This window comes from Typopeltis vanoorti, chromosome 3 (assembly GCF_054136105.1).
Source record: "Typopeltis vanoorti isolate ZY-2024b chromosome 3, IOZ_Tvanoo_1.0, whole genome shotgun sequence".
NCBI classification, from domain to species: Eukaryota; Metazoa; Arthropoda; class Arachnida; order Uropygi; family Thelyphonidae; genus Typopeltis; species Typopeltis vanoorti.
In genome coordinates this window covers 37,912,722-37,930,996 of record NC_143551.1, presented here as the reverse complement: position 1 = coordinate 37,930,996, position 18,275 = coordinate 37,912,722, and the positions used below count along the sequence as shown (strand labels likewise).

At 36.5% G+C, this 18,275-nt stretch overlaps 1 protein-coding gene across 1 annotated transcript in view; it reads left to right on the top strand.

Annotated features, from left to right (window-relative positions):
• LOC150108058 (cystathionine gamma-lyase-like) overlaps positions 1–18,275 on the top strand; it is a 131,903-nt gene that overhangs the window by 2,329 nt on the left and 111,299 nt on the right. The window contains exons 2-3 of the mRNA XM_090415554.1: positions 4,955–5,036; positions 7,541–7,636. Of these exons, the coding sequence (XP_090271680.1) occupies positions 4,955–5,036; positions 7,541–7,636 (178 nt within the window). The remainder of the gene's footprint in view (positions 1–4,954; positions 5,037–7,540; positions 7,637–18,275) is intronic.

Genomic DNA, 18,275 nt, shown 5'->3' with positions numbered 1-18,275 from the left:
TTAGAAATGTTCATCAGTTGGTTTTAAGCATGATAAAAATGAATATCATATTGAAAAGAAAAATGTGTAAGAAGTTAAAAAGAATTAAAGTCGAGCAGCTTTTACAGATGAACTGTAAACTCAACTTATATAATGTTGGGCCCTTAAATGAGAGGTTGGCTTGTCAACCTATAGTACGTTAGTACTGTATATGGGAAGAGAATTGGAAAACGAGGAACTTGTTCACATTGGATTTGAAGGCCTGTGCATTGTATTCCTTGAGAAACACATGGGAGGGAAGGTTGTTTCGTAATACAGCAGTAGGAATGAAGGAGGAGGGAGAGAAACTTGCTATGTGAGTATGGAGTTTGATTGTGAAGGGATGTTGGGTGGTTGCTGCACGTGTTTCAATAGTAGAGAGAGAGGGAGAATTATTGAGGATAGTTCTGATTAACATTTACCATGGAAATATAGAAGATACACTCAGTAGATACTAGAGTGGTTGGAGTGAGTTGGTAAAAGATGAGTCGTTAATCAGTTGACTGCTCTCTTCTGTATTGCATTGAGTATTTTTAGGGAGCTCTTAGAGACACCTTCCCCAAATGTGCAAGCAGTACTCAATGGATGGGCAGATTTGTTATTTATACAGGTTCATAAATGTTCAGGGGTGAAGTTATATCTTGAACAAAAGAGAAATCCCTTTTTGATGCCGAGGAGCCAATGGTAATAACATGTTTATGTCAAGAGAGTCTTGATGTCAAGGTAATTCCAAGGAGAGAGATCTCATCTTGCCTTAAGATTTGGGTTTTGTCAAAGGTCAGGCTGGGATAATATGGTTCTTTTTTGTGGGAAATAAGGCAGAACAGCATTTTGCAGGCATTGAAATTGACAGTTATCCAAGTCCCATCATTTATTTTGTTTAGTGCTTCAACTGAGAAGGAGGAATGTAGTGTACCTTCATCAGCAAAACTGTGTATTAGATTATTGTCAACCAGAGCAGATCATTTATGTATACAAGAAACAGAGTGAGTGAGTGATAGGGGCAGAACCTCGTGAGATTCCAGCATAAGTTGCATAGAAGATAGGGAATTGTCAACCATCGCATGCAGTGTACATCCAGTGAGAAAACTGGTAACCCAGTTGTAGAAGTCATGGAACAGATCAGATGATGGAAACTTACTTAATAGGTCCTTGTAACGGTACAAATATTATTATTATTGTTTTTCAAGGAAATGAAAGAGTTTGAAAACAAGAACTAAACCTTGAAGTGTGTGACAAACTCAGAACAAAACATTGATTAATTCAGCGGGAGGCATGTGTTGAAGTTGTGAATAAGGAATAGAAAAATTTGAACCCCATGATGGACATAAAAAGTTAGAGACAGTCCTGGAAAAGAATAAAGCATATTGAAAGCTCATAGCAAGTAAGTCAGCATGTGCTGAATTACTTGCATAACTATTCCAGCATCAATCATCTGCAAATGCACAACTGAATCTCTCTCTCTTTCCACAATGCATCGAAAATATCATCAACATAAAGGCTGAACAGTAATGGTCCCACTACTGAACCTCATGAAACCCCATTTATAATCTTCCTTTCCACTCCCTTCCTATACACAACTATCTGATATCTTTCAAAAAGCCAAGTTCCAATCCAGTCGTCAAACCTAATATCTGAACCTATATGTTGAGATCCTTCTTGGATTACTGTGCTACTCAGTAACTGAACTATTTTTATCTGCTTCGTGACCATCATCACTCATTAAAGTTAATCTTCTATAGTCATTCTTCCTCTTACTTGCCACATAACAAACTCTTTGGGATTTCCTTTGGCCTACTTGGCTAGATTCTTCTCATAATCTAATTTTGCCTTCCTTGCCATGCTGGTCACCTTTCTCGCCTGAGCCTTGTGTTTGCTAGTAACCTTTTTCTTTATATACCCTCCACAGCATTTTCTTCTTCTGCAGCTCGTGCTTAATAATATACTCATCCATCTAACTCCTACTTGATTAATCCTTAGGGATCCCAGACATCCTGTAAAATACAGGATCGTCCCGTTTTTGGTTAATGCATTCAGTTGTCCTGAGAAAACTCTTCAGGACAGCTTTTTGTCCTGTATTTTAGAGTTCAAGACTGAATAACAAAATCGATGAGTTACAATTTCTATTCTATTACAAACATCGCTCTCTGTCATTACAGGGAACTGTAGACGCATTGTTATTTTCTCAAGGCGAGTGATGACAACACTGTAACAATGATAAGTTCGTTAGACGTTAGAATAGTGCACATGTTCATTGACATTATTTGTTTACTTATACTTAGTAAAGTGTGTGCATAGTAAACCTTTCCATGCACAGACTTGGAAAGTTAGAATCATTTTGTAAGACTAGCACATGTGATGGATGCATATACTAAACTTTCATCCTCACTCATAAGTGTCCTATATTTTTTTCCAATGTATCTGGGATCCCTATTAATCCTCCTTGCCCTAGGTATGCAATTTAATACTGATTTCTCTAGATGGCCCTTAACTATATCCTGTGCACTACTAATATCCTTACCCTGCAGTGTTTTGTGTCATGGAACAAATTTAAGCTTCTTCCTAAGCTTGTCATAATCACCTCCCTTGTAGTTCCACATATATCCCTTCTTGATAGAGTATTCCTTATGTTTTACAATCTTCCAAGTCAAGACCGCATGGTCACTTTCACCAATTGAAGGCAACGTGGTCATCTTGGTTGTGGATTACTCTCATTTTATCACCAGGTCCAATACCTTCCCACCCCTAGTCCCTCCATCACCTGCTGCCTTAAGTAGTTATCTCTTAGCAGGTGTATAAATTCCATTCTCTTCTTGCCATGTGATCTTTCTTCCTTCTCCTCTTTATCTCTATAGTTGAAGTCCCCCCATAATAATCACTTGACCTGTACTCATTGTACTAATTTGACGATGCATGTCTTCCAGATCATGTGTGGAACTTCCTGGCCTATAGCAATAACCAACTGTATATTTTGTCTTACTGGCCTTAATCTCACACTAGATTGCTTCAAATGAACAGCCATCCTTCCACCTGTCTCCTATTCATTTTGGCTGAAATTCATCCACTATCATTAGCAGTATTCATGCCCCCCATCCTATCTTTTCTATCTTCCGTGAAAATAGCCAAGTCTCACTAATGCCTATAACTTTTGATGAGGTTGCACTTACAGATACCAAGAACTCCTCCCTCTTGTTCCTGATACTTCTGGCATTAGTATATAGAAACTTCAGCATCCCTTTAGTCTCCCACCTGCATTACTTGCTGAATTTACAACCCTATTCAATATTTGTCTGTAGAGACTAGATTCCACACTTGGTCATTCTCACACTCACTTGCCTCGTGCGTGCCTTCACACAAACTCATTTGCTTCCACCTTAATTGCTTAAGTTTTCCTGAATTTTCACTTCAGCATGCTCAGTGAACAAAGCTCTCTCTCTCTCTCTCCAGACACCTAACACCAAAACCGTTTAGCATTTACAAATCCTTCTTTCCATCAAATATAGACACAGATCATCTAATCCTACATCATTCTTTCTGCACATTCTACATATAGATTCATTGGATACAAATGCCATCCTCCTCAGTTCACCTCTCATAGCATGGTAAGAGACTTACATTCTTCACCTTCTCGCTCTTCAGTTTTTGCCTCTTCTAAGAACTCCTTTATCCTCCCTCATCGAATACTTCTTACCTCTCAAATCATTTGTACCAACCATGACAATCATTTCCTTCTACTTACTTTTTTGCATTAGGATGATCTGGCTAATATGAATTTTACCTGATATATTGTTCTTATGTTCTACTGTATGGCATTGTCAGTTGTGATAACATCACCTATCAGTTACTATGTAGAAAACATTGCACCTAGCACCACAAGCATCTTCTTTCTGTGTTTCTTTACAGTTTTGTCAAATGGGAGATGGTTTCACCTGTTTGGTATCATTCATTGTACCATCATGGGCCATGAACAATCAAAGCATGCATATCTAAGATGTGGAATCACTTGACAATAATTCCCTTTTTAAACTCCATGATATAGTGACCATTTCTCATGATTGCAACTTTAATACTCTGTTTTGCATAATCATATATCCAACTCATATCTAACTTGTATCACTGTACACCATAGTGTATAGTGATATAAGTATCCTTATAGTACTTGTACCCTGACAGTAGATAGTACATGTTCCACTAGATAAAGGTAGTCATATAGACACCTCAGAACCTTGTTGTAACTTCAGTGATCTACATAAGAAAGAAAGAATAGATTTGAAAACGTTTTTTTATTTTTATTTTATTTTTTATTATTATTATTTTTAGTTCCCGAGTTAGTTGATCCTTGTTGCAGGTAGAAGTTTCCTTTTTTTCTTCCCTAAGAAACTCCTCAGATTTTTAACTCCACAACTTGCCTCAATAAAGGCTGAGACCGGTCATGGGTAGTGACCTCCCACCATAATGTATAACATCGTACATCTCCTAGGAGATGGGTTTTACATTATGGAAAATACTAAGAATAGCAATCAGAATTTTCTCCACCTTTGCTACGAGTTGCCCGAGTTTGTACTACGTACTTGGACTATGTGCATTAGCTCATGCTAGTAGTCGCCGATACTTTTATAGTTTACTATACTATATTTGGCATGAAACTCTTTGATTCCGATCCTTGAGTTTCTTATTCGGTTTTTAAACAATGTGGGATTTAATTCCCCTTAATTTAAATAAAGCTAATTAATTAGTTAGAAAGCTTAGTGACTTGATTCACCATTTATTCAAGATTATTTTAAGCCCTGTTCTTTACAAATTTAATTTTTGTGACATTAAATATAAATATATGGTGGCTAATATTTCAGCAGAAAATGAATTGAAGATATTTAGCAAACTGATATTCATTGATAAAATTGTATAAAAAATGAAAAACAAAAATGTATTTCTTCAGGGATTTGAATATTCACGAAGTGGTAACCCAACACGCAAATGCCTTGAAGACTGTATTGCATCATTGGAAGGAGCTAAATATGGTAAGTCAACAGTGTTTTCTATAAAGCTTTATATATTTTTACATTTTGTTCAGTATTTTATATGAATTATTTTCATTCTTTGCTACACCTGTTGGGAAAGAAAGTATTTCAGACCATTATACTGGAATGAGTGAAACAATTTGTCATCTTTTGTGTGAATGCATTATTTCAAATTATTATTATTATTATTGAATGAGCATGGAGTCCTAAGACTCATCCTGGGAGACCCAAACTCAACACAATATCTGTCATACCTCTCCTGAAACCATTAATAGTAACACAGCATTCACAACTGACTCAGGCAACCTCTTCCATTCTTACATTCACCACTCTTGAAGCGAAAAATCTTGGCCTCATGCCCTAGTTAACCACACTCTTACCTAACTCCCAGAAATGACCTCTTGTTCTTCTCCCATTAGTCAAGTGCTGAAACATTTCTCCTACTTCAATCCTATAAAATCATTTAAGTAACTTAAATGTTTCTATCATAAGGCACTTGTGGTAAAAGAATGTTAGATTTGATTATGGTGTCAGAGGAGGTTTCATTTGAAGATATAACTATTCTGCCTCCAGTTGGTGACAGTGATCATGTGGTAATCACTTGGAAAGTGGCTAAGTTTATGAATGTTCCATTCAGAAAAGGTTACATGCTGAACTACAAAGCAGGAAATTATGACCACCTGAGGGGTATGCTGGGTTCTGTACCATGGTATCAGTTCTTAGATGGGAAGGATATCCAGAGTGTGTGGAAGTGTTTAAAAAATATTTAAATGATGCGATATCAGAATGTCTTCCTAGAGTTTGAAGAATAAATAGAGTAGGAGTGAAATGGATGTGTAATCTAATTATGTGTATAATTTTAATATTGTGTGCATTAGGATGATGTTCATTATGATAATTATAAGCAGCAGGCGAGAAGATTCACAAGTGTTGTACGGAAAGTTAAATCCGATCATGAAAAGAAACTAGCTCTACATGCTAAAGACAACCCAAAAGAATTCTATTATTATGCTGCAAGTAAAAGAAAGAATGAATTTGAAAGAATAACTACCGAATGCAGATGGTATGCGGGTTACTGATGCAGAAATGATTGTTCAACTAATGAGCACTATCAATCTGGTTGGAAGTTCATTTTCCACTTGGTTAGACTATAATAACTTTAGTTTAATCCTTTATCCAAGTGCATGCAAACAAAGTTTTCGTCTGAAGTATCTTCAGGACTGAGGCAACTCGTAGTAAAGGTGGACCAAGCTCTCTTCACTCCTTGTCTCAGTATCTCCCATAATGCAAAGCCCATTTCACTGACTTACATTTTCCTCCATTTCTAAGCCTTTTTCAGTAGCTTCTAGAACATTTTCCACCTTCTTGATGTTTATCTTTTAAATCTTTACCAAAGGCTTTTCGTGATTTTTGTTTAGCTATTTTTATGTGTAGCTTACCTCTTTTACATTTTTCTCTGTATTCTTTCAGAACACATACTGCCTTTCAGCGGACTTCGAAGCTTTGTTCCAGATTAGGATCAGCATCAAACAAAATTTCCTTAGCATGCTCAACATGATTGAAAACTACCTCAAGTTCTTTTGCAGTTAGCTTCTTATTTGTAGCATTCTCTTCTTGTTTGCACTCCTTATCTTCTTCTTCTTCATATGCATGCTGTTTTTCTAGTTGAAGGAGATCAACTTGCTCTTTTTTCCGTTCATCCCCTGCAGATTTTTGATTTTTCAATACAATGCCCTAGCTGAATCAGTCAGTATTTTCATTAGAGTTCACCACTGAGACCCCAAGGTTTGCATTTTTTTTTTTTTTTAAATTTGAATATGATATTAATTTTTATCCTTCTTAAAACTAAATGATGACTATCTTTTTAAATCCTTTTATATACTCTTGTATCTTGAACCAGTATGAAGGTAGTATAATTATCTACAATAATATAGTCGATAATTTGTGCATATTTTTATGTCGAAACATGGTGTTAGTAATGACTAGTTCATGTCCTTAACAGAAATCCGTCATGCATTTATCATTATGATTAGCATTATACTTTTCTCACATTTTCTCAAAACATTTCTAATTTATTTCATAACCTGTTGATCTCCAACAGGGATGAGTTTTTCTATGCATGTCTTCTCTTAAAAAATTAAGTTATTTTATTACATGCATTCATCCTTCCGTCTGTTTTTATAATTTTTTTCCTATGATGTTTAATGTTATTCAAAGATTTTTAGTATTACATAAGAATGAGAAGAAGTTCTCATTCTTATTTCTAATCATAGTTATTTCTTGCTTCTTAATGTTCGTTGTTTTAGTCATGTTTCATTTCTATGTCAATTTCACTTTTGTATCCAATCAAATTATGTATAAATCTTTATCATAACCATAATTTTTCTCCATCTTTTCTCTTAGGAAACAAAACTTTGATAAACAAAGATGTTAGCTTAAATGGTACTTAATTAATTAGCAGATTAGTAAATGCATTAATCTGCTGCTGTATTTTCATTTTTTAGCTCTGTGTTTTTCTTCTGGACTTGCAGCAACTGTTGCTCTGACTCACCTGTTAAATGGAGGTGACCACATTATCTGCTGTGATGATGTTTATGGAGGTATGTATTTTTTGAATTTTCTCATACTAAATTTTAATTTAGTTGAATTTCATAATTATTGTAAAAATAACCTTATTGTTATCATTAACAACAAATACTTGACATATACACGCACATAGCCTTAAGGAATATACAGGATGCAGTAACAATACTACATAATTAAGTGTATTAAGTTTGTTATATAATATTGAAAAGTGTGAAGATGTAAACACATGACAACAATATGCAGAAAAGATAAAGCAGGAAATGCAATATTCAGTTTCTCTCAAGGTTGAGAGACACCTTGAGAGAAACATAGAAAACAAATGGACTCAAATCAAGAATATTATTATTCGTGTAAAAGAAATCCTTCAATTCACAAAAAACAGAAAGAAACACAAATAGTTCAATAATGTATGTAAAGAGGCTATAAATAAACATAATGAGATGAGGTTAAAATACAGGACCCAATTGCCAGAAAATACTGAGATCTAAAGGATCTGCAGAAATTTAACTAGTAAAATACTATTTTGAGAGAAAAGGATAGCAGAAAAATAAATTAATTGAAGAAATTGAAAATAATACAAATAATTCAAAAGAGGTTTTTCAGAACCTCTTTGAGGATATAAACCACAAACTCAAATACTGACTAACAACCAAGCTGATTTAATTATTCAAGAAAAAGAAATTGTTCATCAATTTAGACAGTATGTTGAGATATTATTAATCAAATCATCATCATCACCACCACCACCAGATATAAACCTTATGCCAGAGGTACAATGTTAGAAGAAAATGTTGAAGAGCTCATAATTGATGAACCATCTTTGACTGAAGACGAGAATGTTGTTAGCGCACTAAAACTAGTAAAATACTATTTTGAGAGAAAAGGCATGAAAATTACAACAAACTTTTAAAAATTGGAAGAAATGAATGAAAGATTCATCATCATCACGAACCATGGGTTCACTGTCCGTTGGTGTCCGATGCCTCCTTCACTATCTTCCACCTTTCTTTGTCCAGCACACAGTGTTGTAGTTTCTGTACACCCATTCCACACCAGTCCTTTATGTCGTCTATCCATTCTTTGTATGGTCTACCTCTTCTGTTTACACTATCCATAATACCAAATATGAATGTCTTTATCTTCCAGTCCTCACTTATTCTGCAGATGTGTCCAAATAATTGCAGCTTCTGTTTTATAATCTTCTGCATTAGATTCTCCTTTGGTTGTATCTTCCGATAGAGCTCTTCATTTGTGACTTTCTGTACCCATCCTATTCTTAGAATCCTCCTGTAACAAGTTCTTTCAAATGCCAAAATTCTTTTTCTTGATTCCTTATTTATTACCCACCTTTCAGATCCATACAGTACACTGCTAAAGATGCATGCTTCCAGTACTCTTGTTTGCAGGCTGATCACTTTACTTTTCCAAACGTTATCCATATCCTTCAGATTTGTTCTTCCCTTTGCAATCCTGATTTTCATTTCTTTTTTACAGTCGAAATCGTATGTCATTTTACTTCCCAAATATGTAAATTGTTCTACATTTTCTATATCAATTCCATCCACTTGTATCTTTTGTGTCATGTTCTTCTCACTAAATACCATTGTATTTTTTTTTTCCAAGTTCAAGTCCAAATCTTTTTCCTTCCTCATTTAACAGTTTCAATGTTTTTTTGTAGTTCTCTTTCGCCTTCTTCAATAATAACAATGTAATCTGCAAACCTCAGATTGTTAATTCTCATCCCATGCACTGATATTCCTTTTGCATCTTCCTTCATTTTATCCATTGCTCTTTCTAAATGTGTGATGAAAATGCTTAGTGATATTGGGTCCCATGTCTAGTACCTCTGCTTGTTTTAAGCCATTTCCCCAAATCATCACCTATTCTAACTGCTGCAACTGCATTCTTATAAGAATCTTTTAATATAGCTATTAGTTTTCTATCAATTCCATAGGATTCTAGCACTGCTAATGTCACTTTTTGGTCGATAATGTCAAATGCTTTCTGAAAATCAACAAAGCAGGTATATATGTTTTTGTTTTTTGTCCTAGCTTTCTCTGCTATTAACTGCACTGTCAAAATCTATTGAATTGTAGTTCTGTCTTTCCTAAATCCTGCTTTTTCTTCAGCAAGGTATGCTTCTAATTGTGTTCTCAATCTTTCTGTCAATATCATCATCATCACCTTACCAAGATGACTTGTCAAGGCTTAGAACTGTTCTATAATTTTTACATTCTAGCTTATTTCCTTTCTTGTATAATGTCACTAATATTGATTTCACTGACTCCTCTGGCATTTTCCCTTCTTTCCATACCATATTACATAGTTGGTGCATTTCTGTTACAAATAAAAACAAATGGTGGCAAATGAAAACAAATATTTCTCCAGTGATGTTATCATTACCAGGACTCTTGTTGTGTTTTAGCCAGCCTATTGCTTTTTCTACCTCTCCTCTTAAAATGTCCATATCATACTCATTACATGGTGGTGATATTTGCTTAAATTCTTCAGTCAGTTTCATAATGCTATCTAAATCTAGTTTTTCTTCATATAACTCAATACAGTATCTTGTACACTGCTGTACAATTTTATCTTTACTCATCAATACTTTGCCTTTTTCATCTTTAATTGTAGTCTGGTTTGGTTGCCACCTTTTATTAATGTGGTTCCAGTCATTTTGTACACCTCCCTATTTTATGCTCTTTATAGTGCTGTTCTATATTATTGCATTGGACTTCTAACCATTTCATTTTATCCATTCTGACTGTTTTTTTTTCACCTCATTACACATTCCTCTATTTGTTCTGATGCATCCCTTCTTATCTTCAACATTCTTTTCTCCTGTACTAACTTCAGTGTTTCTTGTCTAATCCACTTCTTCTTGATCTTCTCTTCTTCTGGTGCTGTTTCTTCAACTGCATCTTCTATCGCCTTCATTTTCACTCTTAGATTCAAATTTTTTTCTTTATCCACACTTTTAAGTTTCTCTTCTAACACTGTTCTGTACCTTCTTTCTATTTCTGCTTCACTTATTCTTGCTGTATCTCTTTGTTTCTGATGATGGGGTTTATATTTTCTTTTTAATTTCAACTTGATGTTTGCAATCACTAAACTATGATCCAAGTCTATATCTGCTCCTTGAAAAGTTCGACACTGCTGTACTAATGTTATGCATCTTCTTTTAATCGTAATCATATCAGTCATGTTCTTGGTTTTCCCATCATTTGATCTCCACATCCATTTTCTACAGCCCTTTTGTTGGAATCTTGTGTTACAGATCATCATCTTGTGGTCCACAGCAAATTCTTACATTTTTTTCACTTTGTTCATTTCTTTCTCCGAAACCATATAGCTTCCCCAATCATCATTATCTGTTCCGACTTTGGCATTCCAATCTCCTTCAATAATTAGTACATCTTGCTTTGGTATTGTTTCTATTGTCTGTCAGATCTTTGTAATATAAGTGAATATCCTCATCTGTGCTGTCAGATGTGGGTGCATATATATGGACTATTGATATATTAAATGGTTTTGCTTGAAATCTTGCTACTATGATTTGTTCATTGACTGGTTTATATCCTAACAGTGCCTCTCTAGCTCTTTTGTTAAGAAGGAAACCAACTCCTGCTTGGTGTCATGCCCATGCCCTGACCATATGACTTCGCATCCATTTATCTCTCCTGATGTCCATCGCATCTCCGCCAGTCCTAATATATCGCACCGATATCTCTTCATTTCCTCGCAAAGTAGTTTTAGTTTTCCTGACATCTGAAGTGTCCGTACATTCCATGCTCCTACTGATAGTTGTTCTGTTAATTTCAGTTTCTGTTTCCTTTCGGTATCCCACTTTTCGATCCAACCCCGATCACTCGATTGGTATTGCGGACCTTCTTCATCTGGGGGGACATTCAAGCCGGCATGTTTTGGCTGTTGATTGTATAGGCATCAGATAATAATCATGTTTTTTTATTACGGTCAGAGCATCGACACTCATCTGACCGACCCTCCTCCTTTATCCAGGCTTGGGACTGGCATGAGATCCCTAAGGATCCCATGGCGGAGTTAATGAAAGATTAAGTTTCTTTAATGTTTAGAATGAATGAATCTTAAGCAGTAAGAATTGTTGGAATGGAGGAGAAGAGCAGTAAGAATGTGTAGAAAGAGAAGTCTGGAATATGTGTATTTATGGAGTACATTTGAGGATTGTAAGAGATGGATTGCATTTGAATGTAGAAGGATGCAGGCATTTTGAGAGACTGTTGTTTTCTAGGCAAGTAAATGTGTCAAAGCAGGAAAACTAGAAATGCAAGGGTAGAATGTAGCAGGGATGGCCTCATATGGGAATAGTGGCTTAAGAAATAAGTACACTATATTGCAGAACCAGGTGAGAGGAGTAATAATGGCTATAAGAATACTGGCAATGCACTAATTTTTCTGTATACAAATGATAGGAGCATTAGGAATAAAGAGAATGGATTTGTGCATTGACTGGTTTAGTCTCTCCAAAGATTATTGGTATCAGTGAAACCTGGTTAACTGAGGAGGATATTCTTGCAGAAATTGATAGGTATAACATATTTCAGCATAGCAGGGAGGGTAAATGTGGTAGCGCAGTGTTACTCATGATATGAGATGAATTATGCCCTCTCAGGGCAGGGAACGTCAAAATAACACTAAATTACTTTGAGAGTATATGGTGTGAGATAGACATTCCACTCAATATCTTGTCTTTATAAGACAAGATATTGAGTGGAATGTTGCTATATACCAGGGAATATAGATGGTGATAAGCAGAAAATGTTAAGACAAATTATTTTGACAATTACCAAATGAGTGTTAATTATGGGAGACTTCAACTATTGCAATATAAATGAACAGAGAAGGCAGCATGCACTACTAAGGGAATTGAATTTTTGGGCTTTCTTGAGGGACAACCGTCTTAAACGGCATGCTGTGGATGGAACATGATTGAGAGTTTTGGATTTTGTCATAGCATCAGAGGATCTCATTTGTCTGAGATGTCATTCTTGCCCCCAGTTTGTAAGAGTAACTATGTAGTCCTCACTTGGAGGATGAATAGGCATGTAGTGGTATCAAGGCAGAAGGAATTTATGTGGAATTATAAGGCAGGCAACTATCATAGACTCAGAAACCAGCTTGCAGCAGTACAATGGATGAAAAAATTTGAAGGAAGAGAGGTCAGAAATTGATGGGTATAACAATCAATTTCTGATAAAAAGTGCATGAGGGATAGAAAAAATTGTTGTTTGACAGTAGTGGCAGATTGTATACCTTGATTTTAAAAAAAAAAAAAAAAGACAAAGCAATTTGGAGTCCAGTTGCTCTCTTCTAACAAGAGAAATTAAGGAAGAAATGCAGATAAAAAAGCGATTATGGAAGACATAAAGAAAGATGTAGAGAATAGTTGTACAAGGAATATAAGGCTTGGGCTAGGAAAGTGCCTAGTATTGTAAGGAGAGAAAAATTAGAATATGAGAGGAAACTAGTGTGGCAGTTCAAGGAGAATCCAATGAAGTTTTTTGCTATGTGGTGAGTAGGAGGAAAAATTGTGGATAGATTACCTTGATGAATGGAGATGAGACTCAGGTGACCAATGCAGATGACACAGTTGAACTATTTAATCATCACTTTATTAGTGTTCTATCTTGTTACAGCAGGCTTTATTCCTAGAGGGATAAGAAGTGTTGAAGTGTTCAAAGTAAATGAAGAGTGTATTCTAAATATCAATAAGGCAAGGGGACTAAATGGAATTTCACCATGGAGTGCACAGTGTAATTGACCATGGCATTAATTTGGCTGTTTAATGAGAATCTTGTAATGGGATAGGCTCCTGCAGAGTGGAAGGAGGGTAAGATAGCACCATTGCATAGGTGATGGTAGAATGGAGGTATCAAACTCTAGACCTGTTTGTATTTCTTCTGTAGTTGTTAAGATTTTAGAGAAATTGCTTAAAACTTGTTTACTGAATTGGGAAGAGGCTAGCCTGAATTTGTTAAAGGGCACTCTTGTTTTAGTAATCTGGTTACCTTTTACAGTAGAGCAACAAGTGGATGAGGGGTAAGGCATACACTGTCATTTTTTTAAATTTTGCAAAGACTGACAGGGTGCCACATGACAAGTTAGTTTTAAGTTGCATCATATGGGTTTGGATATCTGGTGTGGAATTGGATTTCTAACTGGCTTTCTGATAGATTTACCTATATATGGTACGAATATACTATAGGTTGACCAGCCAACCTCTCGTATATGTGCCCAACATTAAAAAAAAAAAAAAAAAGATATCAGAGAGTTGTGTATGGGGAGTGGTATCAGGGAGTAGGAAGGTTACAAGTGATGTTCCACAGGGCTCACTACTGCATCTACAGGGCAATATTCACTTGTTTGGTCCCTCCATGTGGGGCGCCTGTTCATGGTGGAGGGGACCTCCCAGTAATGGTACCGGCCCTTTTCATTCTTCCTCTTTTTCTCTTTGCTCTACTTCTCTTGAGTCTTTCACTATCCTTTTTCCAGACCACCATCACTGGGATCCAATGCCCTGCCACCATGTTTGCCGTGTGGTGTGACCCATGGACATCCGTAAAGGGGGATCCTGGTAGTCTTGCTTGCACTACTTTGGCCCCTGCTTCGGCAAGATGGGCAGTCCTGGATGCCAGCCAGGATCAATCAGCTAGTGGGCTTGCCTGCAAGGGTCAACAGTGTTGCAGTAAGTCTCAGTAAGGCAAGGGGACTAGATGGAATGCAGGTCTAGGATCCCGACCCCGTGGTCCAGGGTCGGGATCCTAGACTTGCTGCAGTGCCGGTATAGCGTCCAGGGTAGCCCTGGCATTCCACTCCTGAGTGCAGTCTTTGCTTGCTGGGTAGTGGGCATCCATGTGTGACTCTGTGGTGGGTGGGGAGCTCTGGCACCGAACTAAAAACTTCTTAAATATGAATCCTTCATCCTCAAATGTTTCAGGGACCCTAACAAAGTACCAACCAAGTACTGATACTATAGATACAGCATATGGAAACAGAAGCAAGAAACAAAGGATATCGGATACTAACATAAATGTACCAACCTTTTTAATCATTCATGCAACAGGTGAAAAACCAATTGGGAAAATGTCACCCTTCTTTATCCAAAAAGGTTTAGAAGGACTGGTAGGACCTCTCAAAACTGTCAAGAAATTGCATTCTGGTAATATCCTCATGGAAACAATGTGTAAATAACATTTATGAGGAACTATAGAGCAATGACAATGGGTGGAATACAAATTGCAGTAACACCTCACAGAACACTCAATTCTCCAGTAGAAGAGTGATATCAGAATGGGATCTCCTTGATGTTCCTGATGAGGAGATATGTTCAGAGCTTAAAGATCAAGGAATGATGGGTATGAGGTGCATCCTGATATGTAGGAATGGTCGCCTGGTCTCAACCAAGAACATCATCCTTACTTTTGATACACCTAGACCTCCGACATCTGTAAACGCAAGATATCTCAGCTGTCCTGTTATGGACATGCCCAAACTGCTTGTCATGGTTTTACTACCTGTGCCCAATGTGGTAGTAAAGAACATGATAATAAATCTGGCTGTGAAAAAAAAAAGCTGAATGTGTCAACTGTCAGTGAGATCATCCAGATTACTCTCATGCATGTCAGAAATGGATAGATGAAAAGAGAGAGAAAAAATTAAAACAGAACAAAACATAACAAACATATCAGGATGCAAAAAGAAAGCTGTCCACCATTACACCTGTTCTACGATCCTCTTATGCTGAAAAAGTAACAATTAAAAAAGGCCAACAGCAACTCAAACATGTATGTCTATTCCACCATCTGATAATTTCACCATACCTGAACTTTACAATCGCAAGTGCTTCTCTGTTGAGCGCATTAATCACAAGACGTATGGCCTTACTCCAGAGACGACTTCAAAAATGGTCTCATTCGATGAAAACTCTCCTGTCAAAAAAATTATGGCAGAGAGAGAGATCACTCAAAGATATACCACCAGACACTCGCACAGAAAAAATGGATATCTCGGTACCCACTGAAAGCAAACTAAACATACCAACTGTTCAAAACATCAAATGTGTTAGGATCACTCTATCAGAGGAAGAGATGGACACTGGCCATCCATACTTCCCTAAAACAGTGGATAAATATAAATCTGACAAAGGTAAGCCCTCAACCTCCTGAAAACTAGACAAATCAATAAAATCAAGACAATAGGAAAATTTTTACAATGGAACTGTCGTGGGATTTGCCAGAATATTGATGACAAGATGTTATTGCAGAAACACAAACCTTTCTGTTTCTGTCTACAGGAAACATACTTAAGACCCCATGAGGACTGTACCTTTAGGAATTTCAATGTTGTACGTAAGGACAGAACTGGAGGTGGTCCTGCTCATGGAGGAGTAGCTATCTTAGTGGACAGTCATATTCCTTTCCATCAGGTCCAACATAATACTTCTCTGGAAGCAGTAGCGATTTGCTTCTCTGTGGGATTTCTTATTATAGTATGTTCAATTTATTTACCACCAAATGCCGAGTTAAATGAAATTGTTCTTGATAACCTTATCTCGCAACTGCCTGAACACATACTTTTGATGGATGACTTTAATGGTCAAAATACTCTATGGGATAGTGCCAACACTAATAGACGAGGTCAAATCATTGAAAGAATTCTTGATAATAATAACCTCTCCATTTTAAATAATAAACTCAATAATTTCTTTCATATGCCTACCCATTCATATTCTGCAATTGATCTTACAATCTGCTCTCCTTCCATTCTTCCACTATTTGCGAGAATATATATGGAAGTCACTTTCCTGTTCTCTGCACAATGTCTTCACAGAAACGATGTTCACCCACATGGATACTATAGAAAATTGACCAGGCTGACTGGAACACTTTCTCTCATCTTGCAAAATTTAATGCTGATGCCATCAGTCAATCATCTGTTAATGAAGTAGTAAAATATATAACAATGCATTGTCCAGGCAGCAACAGCCTCCATCCCAAAAACATCATCTCGGTTTCCAATCTATCCAAAGCCTTGGTGGAGCCCAGAAAGTCAGACAGCCAAAAAAAGATCAACACAGAGCTTGGGGCATATTTCGTAGATACCCCACCACATCAAACTTAATAGCTTTCAAGCGTGCTCGAGCCAAAGCACGTTATGCATGATGTCAGAGTCAAAAACAATCATGGATCCAATTTACTACATCAGTTAATCAAATGACCAGTCCAAAAGTTGTATGGGATGAAATCCAGAAAATGAAAAGCAGATATAGAACACATTGTTTGTCTACCTTAGACCATAATGGAAGTGTTATTGCTGATCCCAAAGATTGCAGATACTTTGGGAGCAACTTTTGCTAGAATCTCAGTATGACCTTTGTAGTTTTTGTGCCAAATAAACTATAAACCAATCACTTGTTTGTAGAGAATGTGAAGCTTGAGTAATTAATATTATTAGTAATAGTGCTAAAATAATAGACAAGCTTTGTTATTGGACGTCATTCATAACTTGTTTTAATTGTATTTTAATGCCAAACAAATGAACTAAATTATAAAAAAGATGTTTATTACCTGGCTTATATTCCACTGGATTTCAAACCAGCATTTCAGAACAAATATCTACATATTACAGTGCACACACAACAATGAGTAAGTGCAACAATTCAAATTGTAATGGACAGAAGATCTAAAGTCCTATTTTGGCAATCTCTAATGTTGTAAAAAAGAAGTATTACAGCTATGTGGGAGTTGATCTTAAGATAACAGTCTCTCAAATTTTTACCAAATTAATGTAGTCATACTTATTCAAGTTAGGAGAATGCTTCATAGCCATGGCTGACTCTAAAAATAACATTTCTGGCCTGCAATGACTTCTATATAACACATTGGTTTTCTTCCGTCTAATCCTATGTGACTGGATGTCCAAAGCCAGTCTAGACTTGCCATAATAAAGGAAGTGAATGTATTTTTTATGTGCCTCAAGGAGAATGTCAACAGATCTTCCTGTCTGTCCATAAAGGAAAACTCCATTCCCTAGCACATCCTGGAGTGTATGAAGTTCTGTGTGACTGGGACTTGGCTTACTATGGACAGATGGGAAATTTGAAGTTCAGAATTCATATTGCTAAGGTTGTGAACAATCTCAGAGCATTGCTGCAATATTGAGGAAGACATTGAACACAAGAGATAAGAGTGGTGGTCTTTTTTTTTTTTCTAAAGCTTTGATCAGACCACAGCTGGATTTCTGTGCTCTTATCTGGTCACTGGGATATGAAGGGAGATGACGTAATCTCAGAGAGGATGGAGAGGAAGATCTGTTAAAAGAGACTTGATAGACACCTGGTAGGTGTCTTACAGGTCACTAGATGTCCCCATTCCCTATACCAGCGTTTCCCAAATTTTTCCTACGATGGAACACTTCACAAATCCTGAAATTTTAACGGTACACCTTGGTTAGAGTAAAGTATCATTGGTCTTATATTCAATGTAAAGCTACGTGCACACTATCGCCGTGCTATTAAGGCCAGCACGCGCTGGCCTTAATAGCACAATCCACATGCAAAATGAGGAGCGCCTGATTTTTAAACATGTTTGAACTTATCGCAGAATTTAAAATCAT